This window comes from Vigna angularis, chromosome 2, assembly GCF_016808095.1.
Source record: "Vigna angularis cultivar LongXiaoDou No.4 chromosome 2, ASM1680809v1, whole genome shotgun sequence".
Taxonomy (NCBI): domain Eukaryota; kingdom Viridiplantae; phylum Streptophyta; class Magnoliopsida; order Fabales; family Fabaceae; genus Vigna; species Vigna angularis.
The window spans coordinates 32,397,785-32,415,322 of record NC_068971.1 but is presented as its reverse complement, the minus strand read 5'-3'; the positions used below and the strand labels follow the sequence as shown (position 1 = coordinate 32,415,322).

The 17,538-nt window shown below is 33.0% G+C and overlaps 1 protein-coding gene across 5 annotated transcripts in view; it reads left to right on the top strand.

Moving 5' to 3' along the window:
• Window positions 1–8,971: 8,971 nt before the first annotated feature.
• LOC108329350 (sister chromatid cohesion 1 protein 2) overlaps window positions 8,972–17,538 on the top strand; it is a 30,986-nt gene continuing 22,419 nt past the window's right edge. For 4 of the 5 annotated variants that reach the window (XM_017563522.2, XM_052873094.1, XM_052873093.1 and 1 more), the window contains exons 1-5: window positions 8,972–9,070; window positions 9,161–9,323; window positions 10,967–11,219; window positions 11,314–11,357; window positions 11,445–11,491. In XM_017563522.2, the coding sequence (XP_017419011.1) occupies window positions 9,206–9,323; window positions 10,967–11,219; window positions 11,314–11,357; window positions 11,445–11,491 (462 nt within the window). In that variant the 5' untranslated portion in view covers window positions 8,972–9,070; window positions 9,161–9,205. Of the gene's footprint in view, window positions 9,071–9,160; window positions 9,324–9,687; window positions 9,750–10,966; window positions 11,220–11,313; window positions 11,358–11,444; window positions 11,492–17,538 lie in introns of those variants that run through there. The other variant, XM_052873095.1, reaches the window with a different exon arrangement.

Here is a 17,538-nt window from a genome sequence, read left to right as displayed (position 1 = left end):
GACCCAAAAATGATCAATATTAGAAACTATTTGTGCTTGCTTTTGGATTACATCTGAATTGTATGGTACTTTTTTATTTTATTTTGAATTGTGTTTTGAGTTTCACATCATTTTAGAGTGAAATTTATTTAGTTTTGAATTACAAAAAAATTATATTTATTTTTTAGATTTGAAAAAAAATTATAATTAAGTGAGTTAGTGAGTCAACCCATTTAACCCACCAACCCGTGGTGGATTGGGCCGGTCGGGTTCAAAAATTTTCAACTCAGTAATAAGTGAGTCCAGTTGGATTGACTCACTAAGTGACCAACCCGTGATGGGTCCGACTGGATTACTTATTTTGACAGCACTATCCCCAGTTATGCTAAATTTTTGAAGGAATTATGCACTTACAAGATAAATCAACAAAAGGACATCTCCAAACAATGTTATCTCTATCCCAGTCTAGTTTGCCACATAAGTGTGAAGATCCATGGCATTTTACTATTCCTTGCACAATAACAAAGCTTACAATAACCAATGTCGTATTGCATATTGGTAACGTAAACAAGTTAATTTTTCCAACTGATTTTTAGTGTAACATACCAATTTCTTTTAACAATTTTAAAGTCGCTTAATTATAAACAATAAATGATTTCTAGTAAAAGCAATTAAAAATATGATTTTTGAAATATCATATTCTTCAAAATTTGAGGCATCTAATTATTAACTATCATCTACAGGTTTAAATCATGTAATTTAATAGTTAAATCTTGAGTTATTTAATATGCTAAAACAAATATCATCTAATAGATCAAATCCTTAACTCATATAATGAGTGCAATGAGTTCAAGTGCTAGTGGTCTAGCGCTTAAGTATGCAATAATTACATCCACAATCTAAAAAAAACATAAATTGAATAACTTAAGACCTTGAATAAAACCGAGAAAAATCCAAATGTTTGACATAAAAAACCTATACATGCTAAAATTAAGCAACATGAATGAAAAAGAAAAATATAATTTGTAAGTTGCTAGCCTAGACTCATCACACTTTCCACTCACTTATTCTTATTTTGCATTCAAACATACTTCATCGTATGCTCCCATGTTATGCACATGATCATTCTCAATCCCCAAAACGGAATGGGCTACAATGAAATTTTTAACTCATCAACCCGTTTTGGTTCGACTAACCTAACTCGTCAAATTGGAGATCCAGAATGGACCAATTCACCCAAACCTGCTAGCCTATTTTATTTTTTTACTTTTAATTTTTTATTTTTAAATTATAATTAAAATGATTTAAAATATTATATATTTGTAAAGATGTAAATGAAATAATATTATAATTTAAATAATTAAGAATTACAAATTAAGTTCTAATTATTAATTATAATAGAGTAATTTAACAGTAAATGTAATAATTATTTTAATTTACTCAACTAAAAATATTAACTAATTAATTAAAAGCTTAGAAAATATTTAAATGATTAAATATGCTTTTATTTTTTTTAAAAATACATATAAACAAATTATAAAAATAAAAAATTAAAAGAAAAAGAAAGTTCCAGCTCACCAGCCTGTTTTTTTATTTTTAATTTTCTATTTTAAAATTATAATTAAAATGATTTAAAATATTATATTTTCTATATTATATTTTTTAAAGATGTAAAAATTAATATTGTAATTTAAATAATTAAGAATTATAAATTAAGTTCTAATTATTAATTATAATAGAGTAATTTAACATGTAAATGTAATAATTATTTTAATTTATTAAATTAAAAATATTAATTATTTAATTACAAGCTTAGAAAATATTTAAATGGTTAAATATGCTTTTAATAATTTTAAAAAAATATATAAACAAATTATAAAAATAAAAATTTTAAAAAAATAAAAAAGAAAGTTCCAGGTCACCAGCCTGCTTTGTGGTGTGACTGGTTACAATTTCTATCTCATTTATTGGTGAGCTCAGTGGTTTTTGGTGGGCCATGGGGCCAGTTCACCAGCCTGCCTTGTTGTGGGACAGTTTACAATTTCGGGCCCATTGTTTCTTCGGCCAACCAGGCCCAATCTATTTTTTGTGAACGAGCTAAAATAGATTAAATTGACCTATTGATACATATACGTAAATGATAATGATAATGGTAAAAGAAAATTAAATGAATTATAAATTGATGTTCCTTTATTATAAGCTTAAATTTTTTAAAATAAGCTGTTTTTACCTTAAAAAATATATTTTTGAGACGTTATTTTAGAAGTACTAGTTAAATAAAATAAAAATTTAAAACTCCAAACAGTTACAAATAAATAGAGTATTCAGTATATAATGTTTTCAACATTTAATATTGTGCATTAAATACTTTATAAACTAATAAATGATTTTAACATTTACCTTAAAAAATATTTTGAAGGTAATGTTTTTACCTTAAAAAAATATTTTTGAGACGTTATTTTAGAAGTACTAGTTAAATAAAAAAATTTCAAAACTCCAAACAGTTACAAATAAATAGAGTATTCAGTATATAATGTTTTCAACATTTAATATTGTGCATTAAATACTTTATAAACTAATAAATGATTTTAATATTTAGTATACGGTAACTTTTTTTCTGTTCACATAATTAAAATTAAATATATTAAATCTTACTCTTATATAAATAAATAATTAAAATTCATATTAAGAAAGAAAGAAAGAATAGTTTAATTTTTATTCTTTTACATAAATGAATATTATTAGACATCATATTAAGAAAGAAAGAATAAGAAGTCAAAAGAGTATATTTGAATTAATAAAATTAGGTTTAATTATATTTTGGTTTCTATTTCGTTCACTATAGTCTTTTTTTCACGTATTCAATTTAGTTTCTATTTTAGTAAATTTTGTTCAATTAGGTTTTTTTTCATAACGTCGTCTAAATTGTTAACGGAAGAATATATATGATAGAAAATTCGTATGACATTGCAATATTTTATCTTAGATGTGTATTATAACATGACCCTTCTCTTCGTATTCACAAATGTTAGGGTTCCATGAACCCATGTCTTTTAAAGATGCAACTGTTGCCATCAACAACCCTAAAAAAAAGCTCGACAACCCTAGAGACAAGCTTGGAAACCCTATAGAAGCTCAACAACTCGAGAGAAGATCGACAACTCAAGAGAGAAGCTAAACAAACTTAGAGAGAAGCTCAACAACCTAGAGAAATATTTTCAATTTATTGTGAAAAATCATGATGAATGAAGAAGAAGAATAAAATCTGTAATGGTGGAAAACAATGGTGATGATGATGACGATTGAGTTTATTATGAAGATGAAAGATGGAATAGATTAAGAGAATGAAGGTAGAAAGTGCAAATTGATGAATGAAACCTGTGTGGGGTCGATGATTTTTTATAATGGAAAGGAATTGAGAAATGATGGTTTTTTTTTTTGTGTGGGTTCTCTGAAAAAAAAAAAGATTGGGGAACATGTTGAAAAAAATTTCAATGTAGGTTTAGAGATTTTTTGTGCACGAGGGTTTTATGTTTCACATTTGTTAAGACAAGGTTGTCTAGAGAGACTAGATTATCTAGCAATTCATGTTTTGAAGTTTAATATATAATACTCAACGAATATTATCTATTGAGTAAAGTGACTAAAGGTTGTATTTCTAAGAATAATGTTGAACAAAATAAGTGTTGAACAAAATAAGCATTTATGACATTTTATGAGTGTAACATTTTTCAAATATATATATATATATATATATATATATATATATATATATATATATATATGTATATATATATATATATGTATGTATATATATATGTATATATATATATATATGTATGTATATATATATATATATATATATATATATATATATATATATATATATATATATATATATATATTGTAATAGATAATGTTCAATAAACCGTGTTTGATAAATGGAAATGTTTAAGAAAACACTTATCAAAACACTAAAGTTTAAGAAAACACTAAAGTACAAAAAAACATATAAGAAACACTTATCAAAACACTAAAGTACAAAAAAACATATAATGAAATGAATCATCTAGGATATGAGTTATATGCGTTGAACGGTATCAAATAATATGTGGATACCTGATATCACAAAAACATCTAAGTATACATAAAAAATGTTAATGTTATAAGAGCCTCTAACAATACTGTTTAATCATCATAAAAAAATTAAAACATATGAACAAAAATTTCGCTAAACATAACCAAATGATGATTCTATTAAACGAGTTAACATGTGTAAATATGTTTTAAACATGCGATATGCCTTAACGTTTGCCACCGTTTAAAACATTTATTCCATGTACGAAAAAATTCTTCTTTTCTTATATGCTTTAATCTCTTTATATGTGTACATTATGAAAGTACAAGACCTTCACTCAAATCTATGCACAAGATGATTAAAGATGTTAAGAGATAGGAAGACATTCCCGGAATGTTTCCTTAAAGCTTTAAGCTCTGAAAAATTATACAAGCCACTTTTGAAAAAGCTCTTATAAAGCACAACAGATCTACATCGTAGACCTAAGTTTGACTACCTACCTAATAAGGTTATGATGTATACATGGAAGGCAACTCTGAGTCTAATAGATCTCTCTTAAGAAGGCTATATATAGAGAGATTGAAATATAGGGAAAACATTAGAAGGGCGGGGGTGTTGAATAGTGTTTTCAAAACTCTTTTGAAAAACAACACTTGTCAACTATAGTAGGGGTTAGACAATCTACTATAGGTATTAGATGATTGTATTTTCGATAAAGCATTTTAAGAAAACATTTCAAATAGAAAAAAATAGTAACACGAGTGTTTTTATACTAGTTCACTCAACCTAAGTTATGTTCAACCTCCCTCAAGAACTCTTGAGAGGTTTCACTAATCTTATCCAAGATTACAATCGAGTACAAATCATTCCTACTATACACCGAGTATTCTAACCACTTTTGGTCCCCTAGTCGATCCTGGCTAGTTCGAGTTTACCCACTCCTGGTTTCCAAGTATTATAACCACTCTTGTTATCCCATGTCAATATTGACTAATCCGACTTTACCCACTCCTGGTTTCCATGTATTATAACCACTCATGGTATCCCTAGTCAATATTGACTGGTTCGAGTTTACCCACTCCTAGTTTCCAAGTATTATAACCACTTTTGGCATACACCGACTATTGTCAACCTCTCTTGATTTCCTAGTAAATCTTGACTACTACATATATCTCAATACAAGTGTTTCAATACAAATACAATCATTATTTGATTACAAATACATATTTGAGTAACTTTGAAGGAGATGATCAATACAATACAATGCAATCTATGAACTTATGAAGTTCTTTCTCTTAGGTTGAAGACCATTAGACGATATAAGCTTTGAGGTAGAGTAAAGCTAGTGTTCAATGATCTTTCTTGTGCATGATCCCTCCCTCTCCTTTTCTCTCTCTTTTATTTTCACCTTTTGAGTATGAGAATTAGAAGCTATGAGCTTGAAGATGAGCCTTTTGAATAGATATTCAATGATAGCTTTCTTGTTCTTTTCTTTGAATGGAAGCTTTTGACATTATAATCTTGAGGATAAAGCAACAAGGTAAGTATGCAATGATAACTCTCTTTTTCTTTTATTTTCCTCTTTTTCTCTTTGCCTCGTCTCTCTTGTTCTTCACATTCTATTTTGCTCTAACTTGTGCACTATTCCATCATTCATATTCTCTTTTGTGAGACATATTTATATAGAATTTCACAAGAGATTATCGTTGGACACAAAGTTGACTTCTGGATAGACTTCATAGCTGTTGAGATTGTTGATAGGGGGAGCACTGGCTTAGCTGAACCCACAATCTCAATAATATCTGAGTTTTTGATGATGACAACGCATAATTAATAACACATGTGCATTGTGTGTTACATGTTCTATGCTTACATGTTATATGCGTATATGAGAACATGATTGTGTTATATATATGTTGTTCATTGCATTTCACTGTGTTATATATGTGATTTTATACATGAATGCATGACACATGTTTCTGGATGAGAAAAACCACAAGCACTAATGTTGAATTTTAATTGTGTAGCAAAACAACAGTTTTAAGTCGATTACCTTATGGGGTGAATCGATTAAAACTCGTGTCTTTGCACAAACTGTTTTCAAGAGTGTTATGAGAGTTTTTCAAAGAGAAAAGTTTTCAAAACTTGACTTAACATTGTTACATAATCGATTGCATGCGATATGTATTCGATTAAGATTGTTACTGTTTTGAAATTTGTTAATGCTTGATATATCTGTCACAATGACTATATTTTTAAATGTGTTGACCAAGCATTAAATGTTATTCGATTGCATTAACTGTGAATTCAATTAATTTCTTTGACTGCTACTATCTGTTATAACTGAATTGGTGTATTCGACTACATTAGTAGCGAAATCGATTATGTTGCATCTGATATGAGTTTATCTATATATTGACGTGAATTTGATTTCTATAAGAGAATTTTTTTATTCGAACATTTTCATATTCTTTTGCAGAAAAGTGTAAAGTTTATAGAAAGAGAATTAGCTGCAAGAAACTAGTTTGACCGTGGTGATCAACTAATTGTGATTTCTTGAAGAACAAGATTGCTGGGTTTTCAAAGTCTGATCTATGTGCACATTTGGGTGTCTACTACAAGATCAGGTTCTACAATCTGCTGACGATTGGGTTGAGTTCCCTGTTGTGATTACAAGAAGAAGGACATGTTGCATTTGTTGACTTTGAGGGTGCCTCAAAGGGGTTGGACTGCAAGAGAGGGGATTCTTGCTGCTAGTATATTTATGTACTGCCTATATTTTGATTATAGGGTTAGAGAGGTGTTTTATATTTTTGACGTGAGGTCTCTAGAAAAACCTTGTTGTAAAAACCTTGTTGTAAAAACCTTGTTGTAAAAACCTTGATCATTATAGTGCATTGGCTTCCTGTGGTTGGAAGGACACTGAATGTAGGCTTGGCCGAACCAGTATATAAACTTAGTGTTTGATCTTTCTTATCCCTACTCTGTTACATTCAATCAATTATACTTTATACGCATTCGATTAAATTTCCGCTGCATTGAAAATCTTTTAACTTGCGTTTCAAGAAAAATATAAAGGCATCTCTTTTGGTGAAAAAGATTTTGAAAGTTTTAAATTTTATACTTCACCAATTCACCCCCCCTCCTCTTGGTGTGAGATATTGAGCCATTCTATTTTAACAATAGCCTTTTTAGGTAGTTGGTCAGACTTAGGTCTATGTTGGGGATTGATATTACTCATTCACACCAATAGCTTGTACGATCTTTTTGAGGAAGAAGCTTTGAAGAAACATTTTACGAATGTCTTCTTATTTCACAACATCATTTTGATCTTTGTTCAAAACTTCTGAATAAAGCTTGGTGTTGTCATTTCCTACATAGAAAAAGAGAACGAGGCATGCAAGCACAAAAGAACTTTTTTGTACATCATTAATTATTTTAACCTTTGATGATCATCAAGCACATTGCATGTTCAAGACATTCTTGCATATGTCTACATAATTTAATTAAAGCATCATTTAATTACTAATCGATGTATATGACTTGTTTTCTAAATGCTTGTTTCATAAAGTGTCTATGTAATGTTACATTGTTTATGTATAAACAAATTTATCATTTAGGCCCTTTTATCATTTGATTAGGTTTATGTTTAATGTTTCAGATAGACGATTATATCGACAAACATTTACTTCATTCAATATTATCTTTTAGTATATGTAATCGCTTAAACGCTACTTTATATAAAAAAATATTTCGTTAAGTATTGTTTGATAAACTTCAAAACATGGGTTAATTGGTATGAGAGCTAACCTTAATGGTTAGTTCTTAACCGGACTTGAGGAAATGATCAAGATAGCAATGAACAATGAAGGATATGCCATTAATCGTCCTCTTCTATTCAAAAGAGATAAGTTCAATCTTTGAAAGCTAAGGATGATTACTTTCTTTGATAGTTGTGATTTGACGAGGTTAATCAAGCAAAAACATTAGAGCAATAATGATATGAATGATGTGAGGTGGTTGTGTGCTCGAGGTAGATTCATGTTACATGGTGGTGTGATGAGGGAGATTTGGCAGGTGTGTGGTGGCTCGAAGATGAAACTGTGACTTTGGAGCATATCTTTTTTTGTCTCAGAGTGGTGGTGGACCATGATGTTTTACAACTTATACATGTCATATAAGTAAAAACCGACATAACTCATTCAAACACTACCAATATCTACACTCTTCGTTAATAATTTAGACGAAAAAAGGACTAAATTTGACAAAATTTACAAAATTGGAGACGAAATTGAATGAAAAAAAATGAGAACCAAAATTAAACAAAATTAAACAAAGTGAACCAAAATAAAGACTAAAATAATAATTGTCTTAAAATTATGTTTTCAGTAGCATTTATTTTTTAAGGGAAATTCAAAACTACACTTTTTAAGAAAATCACTTAACAACTTATATCATTAATTAAATAATTATATTTATACCATAATAATCAATAAAAATAAAATAGAATTACATTAAATTATTAAGGAGTATGTAAAATATATGGAATGTCTACCTACCTATTATTGATTTCTTTTATGGTCTTCAATGTATTGATTCAAAAAAAGACATTTTCTAATTCAATTTTTAACTATTTTATTAATGACATCCCATTATTAAAATTAATAATATCATATTTTATTGTCAATAAAAATTTAAATAACATGTTGCCGTTAAGGTAAAGTAGCAATTCACAAACACTTCCATTTTATCTATATTTATTATACATTTACTTTCTCTTTTTGTCTCTTTCTTTTTATTACATCACATTTTAGACATTTATTGAAATATTTTTATTTATAAAAATTCAACTGAAAGTACTCAAATTATAAGATTATTAAAATTCAATTAATTCTTTTATGTTTATGTATTCGGCGGTGATGTAAGGTGTTTTTCCGTTAGCTAGTAGGTGTTTTTGTGTGAAGACTGAAGAACTTCTTACTGACCATAGTAGTCGACCGTTTTGCAATCAAGGTACACATTCTTCAAGAAACGAGCACTTAGCAGAAGACCATGATAAAACCTTATTCTCATCACATAGTTCCTTTTCATTCTTTGAAACAGGTACACCCACACTTTGCAGGGTGGAGTGGAACCAAAGAGAAATAGATGTTGAAGGCCAAGTTCCTTCTTCGTTTTGGAAGTAATCCTGTGCGGGTTGCGGCTTTCAGCTTCAAGAAACTCAGGAAAATTCAGGTCCTTGATACCGACATTTCTTCTGCTGTTGGTTAGTCTTCTCTCTCTCTCATTCTTTACGTGATAAAATTGCAAATGCTTTCTGTCTTACTTCGAAAAACATCCAAAATTTTGGTTGGCTTGTTTCGTTTTCATTGGTATACATGAAATTCTGTTTTTTCTGTTGTTGTTGCTGTTGTGTTTTTTGTTCCATGAGTGGTTATGGCGGCTTAAATTTTGTATTTGTTTATGTTCTTTTGTATTTGTGAGTAGTTTGGGGAATGGTCCGAAAAGGGGTAGTTTTAGCTGAGGTTAGTTACAAAATTGTGGATGTAGGTTTGCTGGCCACGGAAAATTAGTGGTGGAAAACAGTTTTTGTTTATGGAGTTTTGAATTATTTATTGCTTCCAAGATACCCTTTGGCTTTTGGTTTAGCAGAGTGGTTTTAACCCTGTAGGCAAAACATGTTGCCGTTAAGGTAAATACGATGAAGCTTCTGCGGCTTTAGAGCTTTCTTTAATACACAATTTTAATTATTGTGTGCAATTTCCATGTCTATTATATATATGAAGCGATTATCCTAATCATAATTCCTCTTTGTGTGGAAGTTATTGGCGTTGAATTCAAGTTTAAGGAGAACAACTAGTGACAATGATGAATGTGGTTGCGGTCACATTGATTGAAATTTGAAAAGAAAATCTGTTTTCGTGAAACGAGTCTGATTGTACTGATAGTATGTAATTGTACAGATATATGCGAGAAGTTAACAGTAGCCAAGTAGGGTATCAAATACTAACTGAAAGACAGGTAACAGTGATCTAAACCACAATCATACACGAGCATGGATAGATGTTGCAGAAGTGCTATTTGATACTTGTATCAGCAAACATTGTCAACAACTTATTGAAAGGGGTAATGATTATAGGATGATATGGTATATTTCCTATGGAGTTAAAAATAGGGATGAAAATTTATTAATCAGTTTTTGCTGGTGGGATAGTAGCAGACCAAATTAAATTTCCCCAGCCATTTGGCTATGCAAAATATTGCTTCTAACCTAGTCTCATAAAAGGAAAAAATACAGATATTGACTACATTTTGTCTTTGACATTATTCTTTTAGGACATAAACTACCAGTTTTGTTAACTTCAATGATCAATTCGCTGATACATTAACTAATCTCCTCTGTAGGCCGTGGGTTGATTTTGTATCTTAAGCTTGGTGTCTGTGACATACATGCTCGAGCTTTAGGATGCATAAAATTGATTTTATTTACTCTTAACTTCTTCTAATTCTTTAGTCATTCATGATGGATTTTTTAGTCATGTTGATTATGTGTGGAGTTGTATATTTGCCAAGGGGAAAGGTCTTGGGGCCAAGGACCCCAGTGCACCCAGTGTTCTTGGAGCTACCCATGCAGCAATTATAATATTTAGAATTTTAATTTTTCTTGACTGGGTTAAATATTAAAAATGCTTTCCCTAATAAATTTTATTAAAGCTAATAAACTGGTTAATTGTATTAGAAGTTTGTAAGAACACTTTTTTATGGATTATGTTTGATGGTGGTTGGTCCTGTTACTCCCAAAAACTGTTAAGAATTTTTTTGTTTCTGTTTATAATCCACCTTGTGAAATCCAGATTAACTTTATGCTATTGTTTTGCCATTTTTATTTATTTTATTTTCCCTCTGCAGACAAAATTTTGCAAGAAATGGATGTTGTATCCTATAGAGTGCTAGGCTATCTTCTTCTCGGCATTGTCAGAATATACTCGAGAAAGGTTGAATATGCACTTGATGATTGCAAGGAGATGCTCATTAACGTTAATAAATTTGTGGACAATAGAGAAGACTTTGCCCATGTGGAAACCTTGCGTATATGTGTTAGTATACCTGAGAGATTACAGTTGGATGCTTTTGAGTTGGATGTACTTGAAGATACTGGCAAGTACGGTTTTACTAGATTATAACATACAAATTACATGCTTTCGGAATTTTATTTTGGTTTTGAGCATTTCATTGCTTATCTTTTAATGTTTCAGAGACCATACTGCTCTTCCAGAAGAAATTACTATTAGAGACAAAGGTACTAAAATTCTTTCACTATTTTACTTTTATAGTAAATTTAATGTTATCCTATTTTTTGAGTAATATATGCTGTGAAATGCAACAGAGGTTGTGTGTAAAACTGGGGATTTTGGGCTGTTTTCTCAAGAGAAGGTATGCATTCCATAGTTCTTCATAGGTATCAAATTGTAGTGTCTCAATTCTTTATCTGAATAATGTTTATTCTATTTTATCCACGCAATTATTTTTGTTTCTGTTTGTCTTGGGCTGTTCACTAAGATATTGTCTAATAAATGCTTTTCCGTGAGTATATAGGTCTGTTTCTGTTGGATTCAAGAAATAAATACATTTAATTCTAGATAAATTATAGAATCATCTTACTGTATTTAGTTAAGATTTTAGTATAAACATAAAAAAATACTGGGTTTCCTTAAAATAGATTTCTTTCAAAACACCAAAATCAACAACCTCAACCCGTTATTGCCTTGTGCAAGTGTCAAACTATAACTGGCACACCATTGGATAAAACTGCTTTACTCGAAATTAATGTAAAAATAACTTCCTAATGCAGAGGTATAACTGCCTAATTTTTGTTATGGCTTATCAATGCCTTGTGTTACACAAGAAGCCTTGCACTAAGTACTGAAATAAAGTAATTGTTCCTAGCAACTCAGCTATGAATTTGGTCCCAACAATTCAACCTTTTTATCTTCATCTCTCAAAATAAGCATTCTTAAAGTTTTTTCATGATACCCATGATGTGGCCATAATAATGGTTGGCAACATTGAAAACGATAAACTTCTTTCTAACATTTTCTCAAGTTAAAGAAACAAAATGTTTTGAACAATGAATTTTCTTTCGAATTACCACTAGTATAACATCTTCCCAGTTCCCACTGTATCTCTATCAGCTTTAACCCTTTTTAAAGAAACAAAATGTTGTTCTCGGGTTGAATTAGGATTCAAATCTCACTGGTTATAACAGCCCAGACCCAGTGTTCTGGTGCTAAACCACACCGAACAGAAAGTTGACTATTTCCTTTTTTTTTTCTCTAAGCCTAGCATTATAAATATAAAATTTGTTGTTTATCTGTTTGTCTAAATGAATGACAGTGGGCACAATTTGTGGATCACGAGTCCTCAATTTTCTTCTACATACTAATCACATTCAAATCATTCATAAAACAATCCTAAAGTCAATTCTTCTGTAATCTGGGTAATTGGGCCTATGAACATTATAAATTGCTGCTCAAACTCCAACACACAATTTGTTTGATTGCAAGGCCGGTAATTGTTCATAGGGATTTTCTGTTCCATTACTAGAAAACCTATTCAATGATTCCACCTTGAAAACCTCCAATGTTGATAGAGCCCAGGAACAACGGTCAGCTGGAGGACCAATTGTTGGGTCAACACAGCCCAAGGATTCTGAAACTTTACTCCAGAAAGAAGGAAACCTTGCAATCAGCAGCAGAGGTTGTAGTTGTCACAATGGAGTGCTGATTGTAACAGAGGGAACAAAAAAATGGTGTGGCTCATAGGGTGCAGATAGCAAGATGAATTGAGAGTGAAATGGCTCGGTACCTACAGTTCTAGGAGCTGAGAGGTTTGTTGTGATTTCTAACTATACAAATACTTGTTCTTCCACATTTTCGGCATTCTGGTCTGTGTGAGTTTAATGCTAGTGTTTGGGTGAGTTTGTGTAATTATAGGCTTCCAGATCTAATCCAGTTTACATTAGTCCCTTCCATTCAAATCAAGCCCATGGACAATTTGAGTTCTGGTTTAGTCTTTTGCTTTTCAAAAAGGCCATGTTTATAAATACAATTAATTAAAAAATTTTCAACCCTAGCTTGCTACCTAATACGATCTTTCCCATGAAAATTGGGTAATTTCACTTTCCACTCTCTTTTTAAACGGATTTGAATCCCCATCTTCAAGGATGGATGAGTGACCAATGACATGACCTTGATTATGTAGTTGACTAGTTCTAGAATGGTTAAAACATCCTGCATGGTGTGTCTCCGTTGTTTGATTTTTGTTCTTGTTAGATATTTATATTGTGTCTTATGTCATTTTACATATTTATTTGTATTTGGGCTTAGCTCATATTTTCTTTATTATAAATGCATTATCCTATGTGTATTACCGAAGGGAGATTAACCCTATACCTAGTTTTTACTATATTCAACATGATATTTAGAGCTTACGTTCTCCATTTTTTTCGTCACCACTGACACTGCACCCACCATCGCTGTTACTAGAGCCGCATGCACGATTGTCGGAGCCACCTCCACCGTTGCCAGAGTTGCCATCACCGTTGTTGGAGTTTAAGTTCAGATCGACTACCAAACTGTTTTGCTCGTCATGGCCAAGCGACAACCATGCCATCGAGATTGCCCTGATCGGAGTCCATACGCTAGTTCCACTGCTCTTATTGCACGCACAGGTATATCTTTTGTTGGCCTAACTCGGCCTCCTTCTCTTGGACCTTAGGTTCTCGACTCAAGTGCCATAGATCACTTTACTAGTAACAAATATTGGTCACCATTTTCAGACCAAAGATCTTGGGAAACTCAGATACTTCTTGGGTATTGAGATAGGACAATCCAACAATGCTATTATTATAACTCAAAGGAAGTATCCATTGGATATTTTAGAGAAAACTGGGTTGACGAATTCTAAACCTGTTGACATACCCATGGATCCTAATAGCAAACATCTTCCAAATTAGGGGGAGCCTTTCTCAAATCCTGAGCAATATAGAATATTAGTTGAAAAATTGAATTATCTTAATGTTACTCATCCTGACATTTCCTTTGCAATCAATGTGGTGAGCTAATTCCTCAATTCCCCATGTGAAGATCATTGGAATACAGTTATTCATATATTAAAATACATTAAAGATCTCCTATAAAAGGTTTGTTATATGGTTCCAATAACCATATAAAAGTTCTTTGTTATTAGGTTTAATCATTTCGGAGGTCCCTATTTGTGCATATTTGTGTCAATTAGGTCCTCGTATTTTCAAAGAGCTCAATTAGGTTCCTTTTTATGTAAAATTGAGTCAATTATGGCCTTGCGTTAATTGTTGTGGACGACGTTAAATTTGTTGCCTGGTGGCATGTTGAGCTAGCATTTAATAAGCATGTGACACAGTAAGAAGTCATTACTTGGATTTATTTTAAGGGTGGATTTATTTTAAGTTTTAAATAAAATCCCTGTTACCCCTCTCACTTTCTCTCCGGTGCCATGGAATCGAGTAACCCTATCGCCTCCTCGTCGATCTGACTAGAAGCCCTAGTTTCCAAATCAGAAGGAAGCTCCTGGCGGCACACCTTTCCTAGCCTTCTCCATATCCTGATTTTCACCTTGTCACGGAATTGGCCAAAAGTATCTTGCAACAAACCAACAAAAACATTGCCCCAAGCACCAACACCAACACTCACAATTCTCAAAGGATCACCATCAGCCTTCCCAACAAGGCTGCGAACATCATCAAGCTTCTCCTCTGAACCATTGCAGGCCTTTTGATCAGAGGTTTGTGTTACCGCTAAGATGTAAAATAAACTGCAAAATCATATCTTTCTGGTGGATATGCGTGGATAAACTCATTTTTAGATTTTCGGACAAAAATTCTCCCAAACTTTAGTTCAAATAGAAGACTGAATGAAATATATCATACAATAACCACTAAAAAGATGCCCCTTATGGCTTTCTAGACAGCTCACATGCCCAAAATCCAGAGGCAAAAAAACAAAAATATAAAATGTAAAAACTGTTTTCTCCTTCCAGAGTTGTTTATCTACCCAGCTAAGAACGCATCCACAACCAGTAAAAAACAAAGCAGAATACAAAACACCCTTAACTTTTCTGTGGGGTTAAAGGGTGAGCGGTTGCCAGCGGCATCGCGACGGCGGCAACGGAATCCCTGTCGGCGGAGCGAAAGATGGTTGTCGGGGAAAGGGCTGAGATGGTGGTGTGGCGAGGTGTTGGTGCGAATCTCTTCAACGAAGCCACTCTGGCAGTGGGGGCAGGCGATGGTGGCCTGAACGAAGCGGGAACAGTTGTAGCACCAATACGACTGCAGTCACTTGTGAACTTGTTTGGCTTAAACAATTGCTTAAAGAGTTGCAATTTGTAGATAGATGTCACTCAAATGACACTTATATGTGACAAATAGGCAGTATTTCATATTAGTTCTAATACTTTTTTTCATGAGAGGACCAAACACGTTGAGATTGACTGTCATTTCATTCGAGAAAAGATTGTATCTGAAAACATCAAGACCGAGTTTGTTAACTCAAGTGATCAATTAACAGATATTTTCGCTAAGTCTTTATTAGGACTTAAAATTGATTATGTTGTAATTAGATGAAAATCTTCCTAATTAGAAAAAATATCTATAGAATCTCCCTAATTAGAAAAAATATCTGTAGAATCTTCCTAATTAGAGAAAATATCTGGAGGATTTTCTAGTTTTTATTTAGTATATTGTTTCCTTATTTTCCTTTTTTAGAAGAAGATTAGTGTTAGAATAATTATTGTTATATATCATCATTGAGGCTTGTCTGCTAGACCATTAATGAGTCGTACCTAGTTCTGTACCTAGAGGTCTAGTGCAGACTCTTGATGTTCCATGTACTCTTGTGTTTTCAATATATATAGAAGATAATGAGAGGGATAAGTCAAGCCCTCAAGAATATATTTTATCAGTTTTAATCTCAAGTTGGTAACCTGCTCTGGTTTCTGTCCTGGGTTGTCCACCAGCATTGTCATTGTTGTTCGCATCTGTCCGGTGCCCTTTGCCGTTGTCCGCGGTTGTCTTGTCACTATCTGCAGCTATCAACTGCAGTTTGAAGCTCTTCAACTTGGTTCTCTGCCATCTCGCATCTGTCTGCTGCTGTCCATCGCCGTTCGCCGTCACTGTTCCGTCCGGCGACCACTGGATCTGGTTCGTCTCTTCACGCGACGACCAGCCCCACCGGTGCCGGAGTCTGATTCTCCTCCACGCTCCGCCACGCGCAGCTTTGTTGTGCGCTGCGAATAGGCGCGTACTGTTCACACGTCGCCCTCTGCCCGTCGGAAAGTCACCGTGACACCTCCATAGCTGTCGCCTGAGCCTCCTCTCTCTGTTCTGACCCTCAAAACCTTACTTCAGTGAAGTCCAGAAACTCCCCTTGAAGAAAACCCTAAGAAACCCTCTAGGGTTTTCTGGTTCCTCGCTATCGCGCTTTTCCTTCTCCTATTTTTATCAAGAATGGCGTCTAGAAGTGTTCTTTCTTTCTCTGGAAGTCCCTCAATTACTTCCGAAAAGCTAAACGGAAAGAATTATCTGTCTTGGTCTGCTGCCGTGGAAATGTGGTTCCTCGGTCAAGGACATTATGATCATCTTGAGCAGGATGGAAGCCAAGTGCCTTCTGAAAAAGCTGAACAATGGAAACAAGCAGATTTCCAATTGTGTGCCCTATTGTGGCAATCTGTGGAATCCCGACTTTTGATATCTCTTAGAGCCTTCAAAACATGTCACTCTTTTTGGAAGAAAGCTCAAAGCATTTATGTTAATGATATTCAACGTCTCTATGATACAACAAACAAGCTTGCATGTCTGAAAATGATAGACCATGATATGGTCTCCTTCATGACTGAAGCCCAAGCAGCTGTGGAAGAGTTGAGAATGTTCTTGGAAGTGGAATCTTCGGAAGACATCAAGAAGAAGCTTGACAAGTATTATATGATGATGATCCTCCGTGCTTTACATCCAGATTTGAATCATATCAGAGATCAACTTCTGACAAGTCATGAGGTCTCTTCCTTGGAAGCCTTGACCACACGTCTTCTTCGTGTTCCAGTGCCTCAATCTCAGGAAGCTCATGAAACAATGGAACCATCTGTCATGGTTGCCATGCGAGGAAGAGGAGGACGTGGTACTAGAGGAGGAGGACGTGGAGGTCGTGGAGGTCAGGGACGTCCAGAGTGCACTTACTGTAAGAGAGTGGGTCACACCCAAGAAAACTTCTACTCCTTGCATGGTTTTCCTTCAAAAACAGCCAATATCTCTAAGGCTGAAACTCCCACTTCCAACTCCAAGTTCATTGAGGAAGAGTATCAAGAGTATCTGCGATTAAAGTCTAACAGCTTGGCACAATCATCTCAATCCCCAAGTACATCCACAGCTTGCATTTCTCAATCCATGGAAG